The following is a 19475-nucleotide window of genomic DNA, read 5'->3' as shown; positions in this document are numbered from 1 at the left end:
GAGCCACATGGGATCAATCTACTGCATACATATGTAAACTTTTATAATCTTTTGAGAATACTAATATCTGATGCTTTTGCATGTCAATTTTTATGCCCACCCCCATTTGATTTCCTTTGTGTCTGATTATCTTTCATTCTATTATGGGCAGTTTAATTTTCTTAAAAGTTTTTTGAAACAAGGTCTCTTTACATAACCCTGGCTGTCCTGAAACTCACTAAGACCAGGGCATTTCATTTTTTTTAAAATCACATTTATTTTATTTATGGCGAGTATGTGGTGGTGAGATGACAACTTTTTGGGAGTTGGTTCTGTCTTTCACTCTTGCAGGTTCCAGAGATCAAACTCAGGCCATCAGATCGGCTTGGCAGCAAGTGCCTTTACCCGCTGAGCCTTCTTACCAGCCCAAATTCTGGACATTTTTTATATATGAAAAAGTATGTATAGAAATAATGATCGTATGAGTTAGTATTTTCCTCTAAAGAAGGGATATTATTAGTTTTTACCTCCTTAATTTTCTCTCATAATATTTAGTAACCATTCAAGTGCAAAAAAAAAGGCGACTGTCCATATAACTGGAGAGGCAGAATTGTCCTCTGGAAGAGGTCTGACCTAAATTCATTTTCTTCATTTGTCTGTGGAGTGGTCCACAAATCATGCTAGGAATCAAATAATCTCTTCAGTTACAGCCGAGTCAGGTTTCCTGTCCTAGCCCAGAACATAGTTTGAGTTTTTCTTTCTTCTATTTACTTGCATTAATTTCCTGTTTTCCAAACATGATCTATTTTCCGACCTTTGCAGTTCTCCTTGGGGAACCAATTTAACTCCAACTTCATCCTTTCTTATCTCCAGACTGAGCCCACCCCCTTTCAAGCTTCCCCAACCAGCTTGGGGCCCCTCCCTCTTCCGAATAGTCTTAACACTTAGTACTTTCTAATGAAATTGCCTGATTGAAACACATTTATGTGTTTACTATTGTAAAGTGACTGTGTAAGTTCCTTTGCATGCATTTAATTTTGTTTATTTACCTGTTAAATGTGCATTTGAAAAGTACCTACAAGAAACACTGTGATCACAGCCAGTGGGTTTTCACCACCTGAAAGAGAGAAATAAAGAAGGGCTGGAGAGATAGATGGCTCAGGAGTTAAGAGAACTGAACTGCTCTTGCTGAGGATCTACATTCGGTTCCCAGCACTCAGGTCAAGTGGGTCACAATAATGTCATAATCACTGGCTTCCAAGGGCACCTGCATTCATGTACACATACACATAAAAATAGTACCTCTTTTTTTTTTTTTTTTAAAAAAAAAAAAAAAAATCCAAAAGATTATTTTTTTTAAATGCTACTAGATCGCTGCACTAAGAGGTATGCAAACCGACAAGGCCACCAGAGAGCTGCGCGTGCGCAGCGCAGGCACTGAACGCGCCCTAGTGAGGACCGTGCATGCGTAGTACGGGTGGGAGTTGGTGGCCGGGGATTGTGCGGAGTAGCGCGTGCGCGTGCGCGTGCGCGGGCGGAGCCTGGGGCCCTTGGCACGGCTCTAGGTTCCTGGGCTCCGGCTCTGGTGGTTGCTCAGCAGCTGCTCGACGTGGAGAGGACGGTTTCCGTCTGAGTTATGGATTTTGAAAATCTTTTCTCAAAACCCCCCAATCCGGCCCTCGGCAAAAAACCGGCCGCCGACTCTGAAGAAAGGTGATCCACATGTTTTCGTCCTTTGCAGGGGCACCGCCCGGGCTCCGCCCCCGAGCCTGGGCGAGCGCGTGGGCCGAGGCCGGAGCGGAGAGGTCGCGAGGGGAAGTGGGATGGAAGTCGGAGTGGGGACCAGGGGCGAGGGCAGTGGCCCGGCGGCGGGAGGAGGCTCCGGCCTCTGCAAATCTGCCTCCCGGGGCCGGCTACTCCCCTCGCACGTGCGCTTAACCTGTTTCCTGTCACTCCCTCTGCTCAGGCGGCTTTGCCCCGACTCCTGGTTCTTGAGAGTTTGAAGGATACAGAAACACTGCCCTGCCAGTGATCCTGAACCCCAAAGCCCAGAATAAAGCAGGAAACAGCATTTCGGCTTAGTATTTCTGTTAAATTGGAAACGCATGTTGTTAATCTCATACATAGTGCAGAGTGCAGAATTTCTGTACTGTTACCCATTCACTTTTTAGTCTTTTGAGTTGAAAGTGTCCCGACACCCCATCTTCTCCTAAACCCTGACCTCTATGTTCCCATCTTGCCTCAGTGGAAACCTTGACACAACCTTCACGAGGTTTTTTCATCCTCATTACAGATATATTTCCAGTACTGGGCCAGGCCTGGTGGCATACCTTTAATCCCAGCACTTGAGAGGCTGAGGCAGGTGGATCTTGTGAGTCTGAGACCAGCTTGGTCTACATTGCAAGTTCCAAGCCAGCCTCGGCTACACAGTGAAACCCTGTCTCAAGGGGGAAGAGAATATATGTTCACAGCTGTTTCAAATACCTTAGTGGAAACTATTATCCTAATTGGACTATCAATTAGGGTGATAAGAGCTTTATGTGTGCTCCATGTGAAATTTAGCCCGCACATCAGCAGTCAGGAAAAAGTGATGTTCTTGTTTTACAGATGAGAATTTTGAGGCACAGAGAGCTTAAGTCGCCTGTCCAAGATTGTCCAGTGGGAGTGGCAGATCTAGGATTAAGGTGCTCGGTAGTGAGACTTCGGTACATATGATTTCATCACTCAGCTGCTACAGTAGAATTACTCATGTAAATTCAGTCCTATGGCTATTGCAGAGAAATGGACACTGATTACTTTCAGGTGGTAACGTTTAAGAACAACAGAAACGCATTGATAATTTTAACATGTTTGCGAATTGAGCAAGTTTTAAAAAATAGCTAATAGTTTGAAAATACGTTAGACAAAATACCCGTTTACTAAGATTTGGCTGAAATATGTGAGAGACCCTTGGATTTGCCAAAGGATAGTTGAAGAATGGAAGTAAGCTGTCTATTCATATGCCTGCTTTTTACTTTGGCTGTAGGTCTCTTTCAGGATTGTAGATTTCTGTATTTTTCTCTCAGTTTATCTTTTGATTTTTGCCTGTAGTTTTTTTTTCAGTGCATCGAAACTTTGTTTTAATTTATTTTATGTCTATGGATGTTTTGCCTGCATGTATGTCTCTGCACCACGTGTGTGCCTTGCTCTTGGAGGACAGAAGAGAGCATTGGATCCCATGAAACAGGAGTTACTGGTGTTTGTTAACCACCACATAGGTCCTCTGGAAGAGCAGCTAGTGCTCTTAACTACTAAGCCATTTCTCCAGCCTGATGAGTGTGTGTGTGTATGTGTACGTGTGTACGTGTACACACGATCTCGAAAGTGAGTCATTCTTCAGGTTTCTGACTGTTTGCTTATGATGGAAATACTCATTCATTTAAAACAATTTTTTTGAATTCCTGCTACATAAGACACATCATTCTAGGCCATGGTGATAGATAATAAATGAATAAAATGCAGAAAAATACAAATGCTCATGAATTGTGTATTATTGAGGTGGACAACAGGTACATGGTATTTTAGATGATAATGAAATCCATGGAGTAAATGAAAACTGAGTGAGGAGTTAAGTATTTGTGGGATAATGAGGATAGTATAGATAACAGAAAGAAGACAGTTAAGGAAGAAACATTAATGAGAGTTGACTGTTCGGTTGTTAAGGGCAGGAGGTTGGAGACTAGGATGTTCAAATCAGCTGTATACAGGTGATATTAGAAGCTAGGAGATTGAAAGACATCACAGAGAAAGAAAGGTGAGGACTGGCTTTGTTAAGAGTTGCAAAGATGATCCAACCGAGGAGATAAAGAGGTAGCAGCTGGGCATGTTGTCACACCTTATTCCCAGGACTAAAGAGGCAGAAGCAGATAGATTGGGCCAGCCTGGTCTACATAGTGAGATTGGTAGTCTGAATGTAATTTGCCCCCGTAAGCTCAGAGAGAGTGGTGCTATTATTAGGAGGCGTGTCTTTGTTGGAGTAGGTATGGCCTTGTTGGAGGAAAGTGTGTCACTATGGGGGTGGGCTCTGAGGTCTCCTTTGCTCAATCTACACCCAGTGACATAGTTCACTTTTTGTTGCCTTTGGATCAAGACGTAGAACTCGCAGCTCCTTCTCCAGCACCATGTCTGCCTGCATGCCTCCATATCCTGCCATGATGATAATGGACTAAACCTCTGAAACTGTAAGCCATCCCAATTAAATGTTTTCCTTTTGTAAGTGTTGTCATGGTCATGGAGTCTCTTCACTAAGACAGAGACCCTATCTTTAAAGAAGAAAAAAAAAAAGAAGAAGAAGAAGAAATAGTAGTAGCAGCAATAGGGGGAAAACCAGGGACAGCTTCGCTGGAGCTGGCTCACTAGCTTATGGGTGGGTCAGGAAATAGGTGACCCTGAGAATCGTGCTCCTAATGAAGCGGGCAAGTGGAGAGGCAGTGTGGAATGATAGGGTGTGGTGTAAGACACATACAGTTCCCCAGTCTCTGATATTTTCCATCCCTTCATCTTGGGTTCATTTTAGTTCTGTTGGAGCAGTGGTTCTCAACCTTCCTAACGCTGTGACCCTCTAAGACAGTTCCTCATGCTGTGCTGACCCCCAACCATAACATTACTTTTGTTGCTACTTCCTAACTAATTTTGCTATGAATCATAATGTAAATAAATGACACACAGGATATCTGATATGTGACCCTGTGAAGGGTTGTTACACACACACACACACACACACACACACACACACACACACACACACACAGGTTGAGAACTGATGTGCTAGAATATGCTCGGTAATTACCTCACACAATGTCTATGCAGGGTCAATTTCTCATGCCTCAGTCTGAGAAGAGTTTTTCATCTTCATGTTTGGGTATTTGTCTCCTAACCTCCAAAGGCACCCTGCATTGTATCTGACAGATCCTTCTCTTCTACATTCCTCTTTGATATTCTTCCATATTTTTTCTGTTTAGAAAACCCCAAGTCTAACTTAAGTGTTCCTTATATATGTACCTGTATTATTTTTCTGCCAAGCAGATAGAAAGCTTTCAGGAGGCAGGGTCAACTTGTCTTTTTCATTGAGGCCACAGCCTAACATGTGGTGAATACTTAATATATGCTGAATGACTGGAATGACGAGTGAGTGGTGATTTATATATATGTTAATTCTTAAGCATTAAGATTATATAATATGGGCTGGAGAGATGGCTCAGCAGTTAAGAGCACTAGCTGCTCTTCCAGAGGACCCGGGTTCAATTCCCAGCACCCACATGGCAACTCACAACTGTCTGTAACTCCAGTTTTAGGGAATCTGACACTCACAACAATGCACATAAAGTTAAATAAGTGATTTTTTTTAAAAAAAAAAGATTATATAATATAAAGTTTCAGTTTTATGGTTGTTTATATACATATTAACATTTACTGGTCGTCATCATCATTGTTATTTTGAGAGAGTCTCACTGTATAGCCCTGGCTGGCCTAGAACTTGCTGTGTAGACCATATCGGCCTCAAACTCGGAGATCCACCCACCCACCTCTGCCTCCTGAGTGCTGGGATTAAAGGATTGCACCACCGTACCTGGCCTACATTGTTGTTTTTATTAATGTTGTTATGGAGTGTTTGCAGTAGACTTTGAATTTGGAATTTATCTTAGGACAGACCCAAGCAACGAGTTTTAATGCTGTGCAGTAAACGGTTTCGTGTTCTTTGTTCTTTTTGCTGCAGAATTGATGGTGAAGTCGAGGGTGCTGGAGTTGAAGAAACACAGACAGAGAAAGTAAAATGGAAGGCAAAGCGGGACTGTGAACAAGTCTCCAAGAAAGTAAGGTTCGGCCGGCACGTTGGGCAGACAGCTCTGGAGGGATGTGAGAACGTGAGGGGTCCTGTTGGTCTCGTTGTATTCAGCATTTGGGGCCCAGTTACTTAGGTCAAGGAAGCTCGGAATCATCTCTCAGTGACTTTCTTGCCTTTTGGCATGAACCTCTCCCACCATCAGATGGAGAATGTGCCTGTGTTGTAACAACATGGATTTCCCATTTCTGAGATGGATTGTAAACTGTTTCGGAAAAGCTTCTTTGCTATCAAATTGGGTGTAAAATCTACAGGTCTGACTCACTACTTAACCAGCCTTAGTAATCACTAACTTAAAACCCAGATTAGTGTGTAACAGATACAAACGAGGCAGCTTGAACAGCACAAATGCATTATCCTGTAGTTCTTGGACTGGAATGGAGTCTGAGAACAGGGTTGTTCCTTCCTTCGAGGGTGTGTGAGGAAAGATCTGTTCCAGAACCCTCTGATACTTTTTGGCTTTCCATGACTCTAGGAAGCATCCTAACCTCCTCTGCCATGGCCCGATTTCCAAATAGGCCCCATTCTGAAGTACTGAAGATCAAGACTTATACATAAAGAATTTAGAGTCAGGGGAGACTCAGGTTCAGTCCATCCCAAAGTCAATATCTGCTCCTCTGTTTTTGATTTTTTTCTTTTGTTTTGAGGAAGGAAGTAAATGTTAACATATTACATAAGAATATATTCATATTGGCAATGTAAGGCCCAGATGGGCTTTATAAAAAGATCCAGGAGAGATGATACAGGTGGCGCAGCACCTTCCTGTCCTGGGGAAGGCTCTGAGCCACCACATAAATACTGTCCTGGCATGTGTAGCTGCCATGGATAAGAACCGAGGCTGGGGGCTGGAGAGATGGCTCAGTGGTTAAGAGCAGGGACACTCTTCCAGAGGACCCGGGTTCAATTCCAAGCACCCACATGACAGCTCACAACTGTCTGTAATTCCAGTTCCAAGGGACGTGACACCTGTGCCAAAACACCAATGCACATGAAATAAAAATAAATAAATTAAAAAAAAAAAAACCCAAGGCTGATATCCAGAAACTGCAGTTTTATTATCCCACAGGGGTAGTCACATAGGCCTCACTCCATGCCCACAGTTCACAGTCTGTGTATTACCTCTCTAGTAGATAGGCAGATAGCAGATTGTATCTTAACTAATTTCTAAGGAAGTTACAGGAAAAGATGGACACCCAGGTTATCCCCAAACAGAGTTCTTTCAGCCCAGGCTTTTCAGTCATTAATACAAATATATGTAGGGCCATGGCTAACTTAGTAGTGTACCCAGGTAAGCACTGCAGGTCCAGAAAAAGTAATGCTGCCTCCTTCCTCCATGTTAGCCCCTGAGATGAGCAGTTCTAACTTGTATACTGAGCGTTTCCTCGTTCTTCCCTGCTTATGTGGTCATCCCTAAGGATACAGTTTAAAATTCATGAATCTCGTGTGTGCTCATTCATCTTCATTGCAGCACAGTCGTCCATCATCTGAACATAGGACACCCTCTTGTAGGTGGGCACTGGGCTTGCTTTCATTAGCCATGCCATGACATCCTTTCACTTGTATCCTGCACGTGCGCTCTGCATTGTCCTGGGAGAGATGCTTCTGGATCCTCACATGAGCAGCGTTGCCCTTGTATCGATACTTCACTGTGTTAGAAAGGGGTTGTGCCAGTTTTTATTCCGGCACCATGGGTGATAGAGACTATGTGGCTCAGTCTTGTTCTGTTTGCAGCTGCATTTCCAGAGCAATATTGACTCTTGCCCTGTATGAATTTTTTGTTTACTCATACTTGTTCTAGTCTTTCTGTCCTTCTTACTTTCATTGAGATTACCTATTTTGTTTTTTTTTTTTTTTTTTGTTGTTGTTTTCTTGACTTAGTTATTTAGGAGTAGTTTTTGGTCATCATCCTTGTGTATTAATGTTGCAGATACCTGCTCACTTTAGTTTTCTTTCCATCTAGTGATAGTTTTTATAAATGTCATAATTTTAAGGTAGTTGATTTTAAGCATATGTTCTTGTATATTAAGTCCTTTGTGCATTGATGAACATATTTTCTTTTTTTGTTTGTTTGATTGGTTTGTTTGTTTGTTTTGTTTTTTCGAGACAGGGTTTCTCTGTGTAGTTTTGGTGCCTGTCCTGGAACTCAATCTGTAGACCAGGCTGGCCTCGAACTTACAGAGATCTGCCTAGCTCTGCCTCCTGAGTGCTGGGATCAAAGGCGTGCGCCACCACCGCCGAGCTTGTTCTCTGTTCTTGAGATGGGTCTCTTTCTGAACCTTGAGTTCATTGATGCAGTTGGGTTGGCTGTCCAGTGAACTCCAGGGATCTGTCTGTCTCCATTCACCTAGAGCTGTCTTCTAGGGTTACATATGAGACCACCAGACCAGCTTTTACATGGGTGCTAGGGATCTGCACTTGGCTTCTCATGCCTGCATAGCAGGAACTTTACTGACCTAGGCATCTCCCTAGTCCTCCTTGTGGTGGTTGTTTGGCTTGCTGTGCATGCACCTGATGCTGGTGCCCTTCAAGGCTGGAAGCTGGAGTGACAGGTATAAGAGCTGGATGTGGTGCTGGGAACCAACTTGGGTCCTCTAGAAGAGTGCTATGGCTCCTAACCAGTGAGCCATTTCTATGGCCCATTTTTAACTCCGCAAAAATGTCAGGTGTTTAAAAGAGTGTAGAGAATGCTGTACGAAAGCCATGTACCCATCATACAAATACAACAATAGTTAATTAGTGGCCAGTATTGCAATATATATTATATATATTTATATAGCTTACTTTGACTCTTAAGTTCTGAAATTTCAGTTTTTGTTGTGTGATATTTGGATTGTAGTCTGGTGCTCCCAGACTGACAGTAAAGTTGGTTTGAATCAGAGGGCAGAGCTACCTACTAGCTGACCAAATGAACCATAGAGGTTTTGGAGGACTGAGGACAGATAGACACAGGAAGTAATAGGGCAGGCCTTAGAGGGGGTCTTGGCCCTTTTGGATGGAGGAGTAAGAGACAAGAGGTCACTGATAGTTTTGCTGCTACTTCTCTGATTATTCAGGTCCTTACCCCATGTCTGACTCCGGAGTTTTTATTGATAAGGAATAATTAGGTAAATGCATCATCTTTTCGTCTTTACTTAGTTTAAGCCCCTCAGAAACCTTACAACGTCACCAAAGAGTTTGCTACGTAGAAAATCAAGAAGTAAAGACTATGACCCGTACAGTGATGGTGAGACCTGCAGTCAGGAATCAGAAGATAATTTTGACAAAGAGCTTCAACAGTACATACAAGCCAAAGAAATGGCAAACGCTGCTCAACCCTCACTACTTCCTGAAGAGTCTGTGAAAACAGAGGGAGCAGCGGGCACCCAGCAGAGTAAGCACTGAACTTGTTATCACTTAGAGTTCGTGTGCAAAGTTGTCATGGTTGTCTGTGTTTGGACGAGTGTCTTTTCACTTGAACTTTATCTCGTGAAGGGAAGGTAACTTTTATTGCTCTTTAGCCAGATATGAGCTTGTTAGATGTGAGACGTAACCCGAGACTTGTTTGCTTGATATATAAAGCTCTCAGTTTGTAGACAACACTGGCATGGGTTTATCAAAGGCTCTGTCTATATCAGGAGAAGTCTGAATCCCTGGCTACTGCATGTATGAAGATTAGGCTATACCTGCTTGTCTGACCCTTGATTAAAGAACTGACTGACTGGATGATTGTGTATGTCTGTGTCCATGTATTTTTAAGTGCTGGGGATTGATCACCCGGGACTCATGCCTATTACGGAGACATTCTATCACAGAACCATATCCCCAGCATAGACATGTGTTTTCTTTTTAAAGTTTTTCATTTTTATTTTTATAATTGAAATGTATTATTTTAAATGACTAAAATGGGATTTGGCCATAGATATGAGGGCAAATGACAATTTGTAAATGAATTTGTTTTTCTTTTTTTGAGACAGGGTTTCCCTGTGTAGCCTGGCTATTGGCTGTCCTTGAACTTGCTCTGTAAGATCAGACTGGCTTCGAACTCAGAGATCTTCCTGCCTCTGCTTCCCAAGCACTGGGATCAAAGGTGCCACTGCATTATTTTTTTTTTTTTTTTTTTTTTTTTTTTTTTTTTTTTTTCCCACTTGAGCATGTTCTCTATTGAAGCTTTTAACATTGATTAAAAAAAAAAAAAAAAAAAAAAAAAAAAAAAAAAAAAAAAAAAAATAGATCTAGTGAAAAAAAAAAAAATTTCATGAATTTCAATCTTTCTAAAAAAAAAAAAAAAAAAAAAAAAAACCAACTGACTTCACAAGCTGAGAAAAATGTTAAGATCAAAGCCGTGTGGACGACCAATTGCCCAGTACTACTATTGAAATTTCTTGAATGACATCAACATCTTTCATCCGCCTCCCACAGCTGCTCCCCACCAAGTACCACAGACTTTATTTTCATATATTTAGGCTTCTTGTAATTTTTTGTTATTATTTTTTTAATGCTTTCCATTTTCTCTGTTTTCTTCCAAGTGTTCCTTCTATTCAAGACACATCTGTGGGTAAATTTTGTGTATGTGGAATGTTTTCTTTTTTGGCGCCGTGTGTGTGGTGTGTGTGTGTGCGTGTGTGTGTGTGTGTGTGTGTGTGTGTAAAATATTTTGAGATGGGATCTCATGTAGCCCAAGTAGTCTGAAACTTGCTATGTAGCTGCAGATAGCCTTGAACTCCTGATCCTCCAATCCCAGTGACCTCACTGCTGGGCTTACAGTTGTCTTCCTTTGCTGTATATTGCTGTGATAAAACATTGACTGTGACAGCACCTTGAGGAGGAAAGAGTTGATTTCATGTTATACTTCAGGTAACAAACAGTTTGTTACTGAAAGAAGCCACAGCAGGGACCTCGAGGCAGGAAATGAAGCAGAGACTATGGAGGATGCTGTTTACTGGCTTACTCCCCATTGCTTGCTCAGCCTGCTTTCTTGTACCCTCCAGGTCCACCTGTCCAGGGTGGCACCACCCACAGTGAGCTGGGCCCTCCCACATCAATTATTAATCAAGAACATGCCCTACAGACTTGTCTGCAGGCCATCTCATGGAGTCATCTTTAGAGGTGTTTCTTCCCAGATAATTCTAGCTTGTGACAAGTTGACAGAAAGCTAGCTAGCAAGCAAGTATGTACCGCCATCCTCTGCTTTATGACATTTTCAAGGGAAAATCTGTAATATATGAGATCATTCTAAACCTCTAGTTTTTTTCTACAGATGCTGGAGCAGTTCTGATTAGATCAGTCAATTGCTGATGTCTTCAAAATGTTCTGCCTATGGTGTGCAAGATTGATTTAATTATCTTGCTTCCCCCTCCCATCCAGCACTTCTTTTTTAAAACAATGCATTTGAAGTTAGGACGTTAGAATTCTCTTAGGATGTTGGCTTCTTAATAGCAAAGCTTCTAGAAAGTCAGGTCATTATCCTACCAATTTTTCTTCCTACAAACTTCTACTGAGGTATAGAGTTTCTCTGAATTATTATAAAGCATATTTCTGAAGGTTAAACTGATGTCTTACCTTTATGCTATTTTAAAAAATGCACTTCCTTATTTTTAGCTGCCAAACAAAAAAATAAAAAATCTAAAGCTGGTCGCAAGAAAGTTAAACAGAAGAAAATGAAGCGAAAGTGGCCTGGCACTGGAGACAAAGGGCCAGGTGTCTTGCTGAAGAACAGTGGCCCCCAAGAAAAGGTATGAGAGTTGTGCGTGGAGGAGGATGTCTACATGCTTCTGGGTTTTTTACTTTTTATTTTTCACTTCAGTTTCAAGAGGTGTTCAGCGATGTAGGGAGGCAGAGCATTCCACAAATCAGGCTTATATGGAGACCTCTACCTCCTGTTGACTCTGTGGTCGTCGTCTTAACCACTGCTTCTTTCCCTCAGCAATGGCTGCCAGCACCCATTTTCAGCCTCAGTGATTTCCCTGTTGGTCCAGAATACAGGTGCTCCAGCCCTTTGGTCTCTGAGTGTTGGACCATCACTAACTATAATGGGGAGGCAGAAGGAAATAGCCTTGGAGATAATTGAAAGGCCATGTAGTCCTGCACGGTTGACATACTGCAGTTCCTCAGCCTTTGGATTGATTCCTTCTGGAAATTAAAAACAGCTATTTCTGAGCATCAGCCTTACCAAATCTTCCAGTCCTGCTCCTGGCACTTTGATTTTGCTTTGTAAATATTCTTCCTTGATATATGCATATGTACTCAGCATAGGATAATAGATGACTTCTCTAGACCCTGCTCTTCTAAAGACATTTAAACTGAGCAGCAAGCTTTTGATTCAGCTTAGTCACAGGGTCAAGAGTTTGGGGAGTTAAAATATTAGAAATACCACGTATTTATTAGCTAAGCATGGTTGTAGATGCCTTGTTGGCCCAACTGCTTAGGAGTGCTAGCAGGAGTTCAAGACTGTCCTGGGTAACAAACAGTGAAATCCCATATCCAAAAAAAGGGAGGGGATACCAAATATTAAAGATTGAAATAAACTTATGTAAAAGCTGAATCTTTTTCCATATTTTGCAAATAGAATCTGAACTCAGAGTTCAGATCAGGGCCAATCCAGGGCTGAGCTTTGTTTCGTCCTCCTCTACTGTGTCTTAGCATTGACTCGGGTGATTCTTCACCCAGAGCGGATAGCCCTTCTACATGAATGAGCAAGCTCTAAACATGTTAGACTCTCATAGCACAATTATCTAAAACCAAAGATTTGAACTGAGATACAGATAGGATTTTTATGATCTTGATAAATCAATAACTTGATATTTTTGCAAAGCAGGTCACTTAGGAGATGGGTTAGCTCCTTCCTTGCACACATCATGTTCCTAAAACTGTATATACTACTTAGACTTACAGAAGCAATAAGATCTGTCACAAGTTAACACATTAAAAATAGTTTTTGTTTCTAAAGAGCTAAAATAAATTTTAAGGTTCTCGTTTCTTTTTTAAATATTACGCTGTAAAACTGTATCATTGGAGCTAGAGATTTTTCACTGCTTCTTGTTAATCATGAGTCACAGCTTTGTTTCCATAATCCTAAAGCTTTCTGTTTTAGACTTTATTACAAATAATGTACTTACCTTTTTTAGTTTTTTTTCACTCATTTTTATAAAATAAGGACAAAATACAATAAGATATTCAAATTTCACAAATACTGCTACTCAGTTGTTGAATGCTGTTGAAACTGATGAGCACTCATTTTATAAACTGATATCCTAAAGTCCAACTCTGAAAGCTCTTTTAGTAGAGGATCTCACTCTGTAGACCAAACTGGCCTCAAACTTACACCTTTAATCCCAGCGCTCGGGAGGCAGAGCCAGGCGGATCTCTGTGAGTTCGAGGCCAGCCTGGACTACCAAGTGAGTTTCAGGAAAAGGCACAAAGCTACACAGAGAAACCCTGTCTTGAAAAACCAAAAAAAAAAAAAAGGCGTGCGCCACCACTGCCCGACTAGTAGAGAAAATTTTTTGAGCCAGGATATGGCTGTATGACCCAGGATGGTCTTGAACTTCTAACCCTGCTTCAGCCTTGAAATGCTGAGATGACACATTGTGTCACCATGCCCAGCTAGAAGAGATACATTCTAATGTCTTAAAAGTAGTTTAAAACAATTTTGTAAAACAGAATGAAATACTTAATTTTATTTTTCTCCTAATTGTTTATTTATTTTTATATTAAAGGCTGATGAACCTGAAAATAAGCAGCCACGTGTGAGGATGAGTCAAAGCTTTATCAATCAGCACACGGTGGAACGTAAGGGGAAGCAAGTTTGCAAATACTTTCTTGAAAGGAAATGTATTAAGGTATGAGAGTGTGTGAGCGGAAATACACTACAGTGTGTCTATGGCAGAAGTCTGTGGGAACTGCTGTCCGTTTGAGTCTTAAAAACATACCTGTGAAGTTGTAAAAACTCTTTGCTCTTCAAAAATGTGTAATTAGAAAATTAGTGATGTGTCACTTTATGTTTTTAAAGGTAATTTATTAAACATGCTTTCATTAAAAATGTTTCAGAACTTTTAAAAGTTCAGCAAGCTAAGTCATGTGCTTGGACACTAGCTCGTTAGGATTCTTTCTGGACTCGGCTTGCTCACTTGAAGTTTAGTAAGAGTTAAGATGCAAAGGTCTAACTGTGATACATAACTTGTGCTTATTCTTACACCCAGGGAGACCAGTGTAAGTTTGATCATGATGCAGAGATAGAGAAGAAAAAGGAAATGTGTAAGTACTATGTTCAAGGCTATTGCACCAAAGGCGAGAACTGCCTGTATCTGCATAATATCCTTTACTGCAGGATTCCCTTCACTCGCCGTATAACACGAACCTCTAAAGATGGAGACTTTCTAATACACCACAGCTGTTGCTATAACAAAGTGTTCTAAGCCCAAGTTGATATCCAAGTGATTGCATTGTATACTCTTTTATATAAGACAGAAAGGGACCCTTCAGAAATCTCCTAAATGTAGGTCCATTCTGCTCAGCCTGGGTGGTGGAAGGTTCATGAGACCTAGTCAAGCCCAAGAAGATGTCAGTTTCTGTTGTGATCGTGTCGAATTGAGTCTGTATTCATAGAGAAAAAGAGATATTAATGGAGGTTCCCTTAACTTGAAAGGTAGCCTTAGCTGTACTGGCATAGACTCAGACTTGTTAAAAATACCATGAAATACAGGCATTTAGAGTCATAGCACCATTGGTCACACAGAAGTTGTTTCTTTATAGTCATACACCGTAGAAGACTCAGATTCTAACGGAACTTTGTAGATGATAATAATGTTAATATAAATTGGTTCTCCTTTAATAAACCTACTACATAAAAGATCCAGAGTTGTAAAACATACTGACTGTTGTAATTGACTTTAATTTACCCCATCCTCAAAGAACATTTTAAAATAACTCTATCTCCCAAGGTAATTAAAACACATTTCTTTCATCTGTGAATGAAACTTACCTGTGGCTCATTATGAGAATATATATGAGGGAGAAAATTTTGTCTTCCTAAAATGAGGCCTTTTATTTTCATATTTTAAATAGAAAACTCAGTGATTTTATTGATAGGAGAGATTTTAGAGGAAAAATAGTTATTAAATTGATAGTGAATTTTTTCAGTTGTATTCAAATGATTCTTTTCCTTAACACTGTGCTACATGAATATCCTTGCAAGTTTTATCACACAGGAACAAAATGTTACCAGGGCGACTACTGTAAGTTTTCTCATGCCCCGCTGACTGCAGAAACACAAGAACTGTTGGCTAGAGTAAGTAATGGTGGTGATCTTGTTTTTCTTTCTGAAAAGAATGTTTGGACTAAGATGACATTTGAAAAGAGAGAGAGCTTCATGAGTCAGTATATGATAATTTAAGTTTGCTTAGGTTTGGAAAATAATTTTTATCATTGTCACTGAAACGAAGATTAATATTCATTGATAGTATGAATTAGAATGTTCTTAGACTCAATATAATTAGCAATTTACAATTTTTATTACTTACTATATGTGTGTGCAGACTGTGGCAGTCAGAAAAAACTCCAGGGAGTTGGTTCTTCATCATGTGGGTCCCTAGGCTCCAACTCGTGTGGTTGAACTTAGTAGCAACTGCTTTTACTCACTGAGCTGTCTCTTTATTATACTAGTTAGCAACTTTTTTGTTTTGTTTTTTCGAGACAGAGTTTCTCTGTAGCTTTGGAGCCTGTCCTGGAACTCACTCTGTAGACCAGGCTGGCCTTGAACTCACAGAGATCCACCTGCTTCTGCCTCCCAAGTGCTGGGATTAAAAGCGTGCTCCACCACCGCCCAGCCTGTTAGCAACTTCTAATAGTTGTTTTAGATCAATACAAGCAAAGGAAATAGGCATAGTATAGTCCTTTGTTAGAAACTCAGAGAAAATTGAGAGTCATTGCTGACAAACGTTTTAGTTACATCAAAAACTGGTCAGGTAGTTTCTCTTCAGATATTCTTAGTCTATGAGGAAAGGTTATCATGAAGTTAGTCATTGACATTCTTTTCCCATAGATTAGTTGAGGATAGTCTCTCCAAAATTAAATTTAAATAAATGTGAAAATTTAAAAATCCTCCTAAAACCACCTGTGGCAAAAGCTCCTTGGGCATAGGCAGATAGGAGAAAGTCAGAGGTGCTTATTGGTAGACACGTCTGTGTCTAAAATAAGGAAGGTTTCTGTGGAACTAGAAATCATACCAAACACTTATTTCTGTGCAATTGGTTTTTTATTTCTTTCTATAGTACCACATGCTCTTAGGTGGAATGTTATTAGAACCATTTGAGAAGTAGAAGATTGGACAGTGTACCTAGTAGGTATTAGTGAATAAAAAAAAAAATCACATTTTCTCTTTTCTATTAGGTTTTGGATACTGAAAAGAAGTCATGTAAATAGACTAAAAAGGTAAAAGTGACTCTGCTAATTTTCTTTCTTATTCTTTGAATCATCTCTTGAAATTGGGATAACAGCCTTAAATTCTCCTCTTGAGTTGTCTGTCTGTCTGTCTGTGCCTGATTTTTGAGATAGGGTCTCTGCATTTAGCCCTGGCTGTCCTGGAACTCACTCTGTAGCCCAGGCTGGCCTCAAACTCACAGAGATCCACCTGCCTCTGCCTTCTGAGTGCCAGGATTAAAGACGTGCACTATTACACTTGGCCCTATGTAACATTTTGTTCTAGGTCTGTGTTATGATTAGGTATCACTGATAGAGATTTAGACTATTTTAAGTTTTTTTTTTTTAATGCACATTGTTACTGTAACTCTATAAATACCTCTTGCTATAAATTTATAGCAGTTACTCAGGGTCTATACACCAAGGAGTAGAATTAATGGATTGGTTTAAGGTAACACAATTTTCTAAAGTTTTTTGTAACAGTTCACACTCCAATAAGCTATAGAATTTCTCCTCCACACTTGTTAATATTTTGTATTTTAATTTTCTCCTAATTTAGTGGATGTAAAAATGGTGTCCCACAGCTTATTTCCTTGACATACAGCATCTTTAGCCTACTGGCCCAAGGTTTCTGTTTGTTCTTCTGCATTACTTTTACATGTTGGGTCCTCTTCGTCCTTTGTGAAGAGTGTGAGTCAGGTCATTTCCATTTTGTAGGCTTTGGTTTTGATTTTGGTTTTCCAAGGCAGGGTTTCTCTGTGTAAAAGCCTTTTCTGTCCTGAAAGTAGCTCTGTAGACCAGGCTGGCCTCGAACTTAAAGAGAGCCTCCTGCTTCTGCCTCCAGGGTGCTGGGATTAAAGACATGCACCAAGGGTCTTGCCATGTCTTATTCCTTTTTGATGTTTTGGTTATTCAGGGTCTTTTAGATTTAGTTTCTATATATGAATTTTTAAGAAATTCTTTCACTGGGTGGTGATGACTCACGCCTTTAATCTCAGCACTTGAGAGGCAGGAACAGGCGGATCTCTGTGAGTTCGAGGCCATCCTGGTCTACAGAGTGAGTTCCAGGACAGCGGGGATTACAAAGAGGAAACCCTGTCTCAAAAAACCAAAAAAGAAATTTCTTTCTTCCTCCCCCTGCCCTTTAAAAAAAATATCTAATTGTAGCTTGATTGTGTTGAACATGAGGATTGCTTTGGGTAATAGTAACAACTTAACAGTATTGTCTTCATATTTGTGAGCTATTTGCTGTTGTTTTTAATGTGTATAAGTGTTTTGTTTGAATGTGTGTCTATGTACCACACTCATGCCTGGTGCCCACAGAGGTCAGAAGAGGATGTTGGATCCTCTGGAACTGGAGTTACGTGTGGTTGTGAGCTGCCTTGTGGGTGGTGGGAATCAAACCTGGGTCCTCCGTCAAGAACAAGTGTTCACCACTGAGCCAATCCTCCAGCCTCCACATTGTGAAATGTTTGATGTAATCATTAATGAGTTCTTACATCTCCATTCAATTCTATTGCTTGTAATATAGGGGTTTTTTTTTAATTATTTTTATTTTTATTTCTTTATGGTTGAGACAGGGTCTTTCTTTGTAGTCCTGGCTGTCCTAGAGCTTGCTATGGAGACCAGGCTGGTCTAGAACTCAGAGATCCCCCTGCTTCTCCCTCCTGAGTGCTGGGATTAGAAGTTCAAATAGCTTTTTTTTTTTTTTTTTTAAATGTGATTTTGTTTTGTTTTTCCATGTTTTCTGGATTTTGGTTCAGTTCTAGCCTTAGATTTTGGATTAAATTCAGGGTGTTCCATTTTCCCCAAGAAGAATATCTAACTCATTTTGGATTTTATATTTTCTTCTGCTGTATGGATGGTTGTTTGGGGGAGATGGGTAAGTGGAGCAGTGATTAAGTTGGTAATTTTCATAAGCTGATGTGTTTATTCTCTTGTGCAGGTGGACTAGAGGACAAAGCTATTCCTGTTCAGGACTTCTGAAGCCTGGGATCTGGAATAGTTCGAAGGTTCCTCAGCTAACACACCTTCCTGTGTGGTTGTGATCATGTGCCGCCCCCAGATCTGGTTCTGCACTGGGAAGCTCAGCCTTGGGATGGAGAGGAGCATGTGCATGCTAGCTGGTGGTGGATGCCACGCTGTGCTGAGTTGCAGAAGTCTCTTCCAGTCGAGATTTCCCAGTACAGTTTTGTACAAGCACAAAGGAGGCAGAGAGAGGTTCAGTGAGGATGGGATGAAAGGAATCTCCACCACCACAGGAAGGGTGGTGGAGAACTGCCAGGGGCGGGGTGACGAAGAAGTTACATCTCTCCGTGTTAGTAAATACTTATACAAAGTTTTTAACAATAATTCATTCAAAGTTCCACTTCGTGGTTTAACAGAATGTGGTACTGTGGTCTTTTTAAACAACTTTCTGCTGGATATTTGTTTCTAATTATTCCTGTTTTAAATAAAGTGGGTAATACCTCTTGCTAATGTGTTTTCAGACTTGATGCTCTCAGCCTCTGTGCTGTTAAAATGGAAGAGTTTACCCTGGCGGTGAGTGTGCGCACGCAGGGGAGAGGTGCCTGCTGTGCACTTTGACGGCCAGTTTGACCCCTGAGTCCATGGTAGGAAGAGGGACCAGCTTCAGAAAGCTCTCCTCTGACCTCCATGTGTGTGTCATGGCACATGTATGGCTGTACTCACATTATCGTGTGTGTGTGCGAGCAACACACAAATAGTATGTTTAAAAAGAACCTTTCTCATGCCGGGCGTTGGTGGTGCACACCTTTAATCCCAGCACTCGGGAGGCAGAGCTAGGCGGATCTCTGTGAGTTCGAGGCCAGCCTGGGCTACCAAGTGAGTTCCAGGAAAGGCGCAAAGCTACACAGAGAAACCCTGTCTCGAAAAACCAAAAAAAAAAAAAAGAACCTTTCTCGTTGGCTCATAAACAGTGATCCGATTATATACTCGTATAAAATATAAATGTTGTGAGTTTTAGAATGTTTTGAACACAGCATGCAACAACATTTTCCAAGTATAGATGTGATTCTAAATACATACTTTATAGAGTGGAATGCATACTGTTGGACAAATACCACGAGACTTAACTGTTTTAGTACCCCTCTGACACACACAGTTCTTTCCTCTATCTAATCTACTTAGAATCCTGTTGAAAATACCAGCTGAGGTTATTTTGGTTGTAATTGGAGCCTACCAAGTCAAGAAAGTAATT

General features: G+C 40.8%; 1 protein-coding gene across 1 annotated transcript; it reads left to right on the top strand.

The window, feature by feature from the left end:
- Positions 1-1490: 1490 nt before the first annotated feature.
- On the top strand, positions 1491-18737 carry Zc3h8 (zinc finger CCCH-type containing 8). The gene is made up of 9 exons (XM_028893400.2): positions 1491-1692; positions 5735-5831; positions 8996-9230; positions 11438-11571; positions 13555-13677; positions 14038-14149; positions 15016-15125; positions 16226-16267; positions 18201-18737. Exons 1-8 carry the CDS (start codon positions 1616-1618, stop codon positions 16256-16258), a joined length of 921 nt encoding a protein of 306 aa, XP_028749233.1. The 5' UTR covers positions 1491-1615; the 3' UTR covers positions 16259-16267; positions 18201-18737.
- The last annotated feature ends 738 nt before the right edge of the window (positions 18738-19475 follow it).

This window comes from Peromyscus leucopus, chromosome 4 (genome assembly GCF_004664715.2).
Source record: "Peromyscus leucopus breed LL Stock chromosome 4, UCI_PerLeu_2.1, whole genome shotgun sequence".
Taxonomy (NCBI): Eukaryota; Metazoa; Chordata; class Mammalia; order Rodentia; family Cricetidae; genus Peromyscus; species Peromyscus leucopus.
Note: the sequence above shows the minus strand (reverse complement) of the source record. Positions and strands in the feature narration are given on the sequence as shown.

Coding starts and splice junctions, on each gene's coding strand:
- Zc3h8 (XM_028893400.2), top strand. CDS start 1,616: ATGGATTTTGAAAATCTTTTCTCAAAACCCCCCAATCCGGCCCTCGGC. Junction 5,832..8,995: donor GTGAACAAGTCTCCAAGAAA/GTAAGGTTCGGC, acceptor GTCTTTACTTAG/TTTAAGCCCCTCAGAAACCT. Junction 13,678..14,037: donor TTGAAAGGAAATGTATTAAG/GTATGAGAGTGT, acceptor TCTTACACCCAG/GGAGACCAGTGTAAGTTTGA.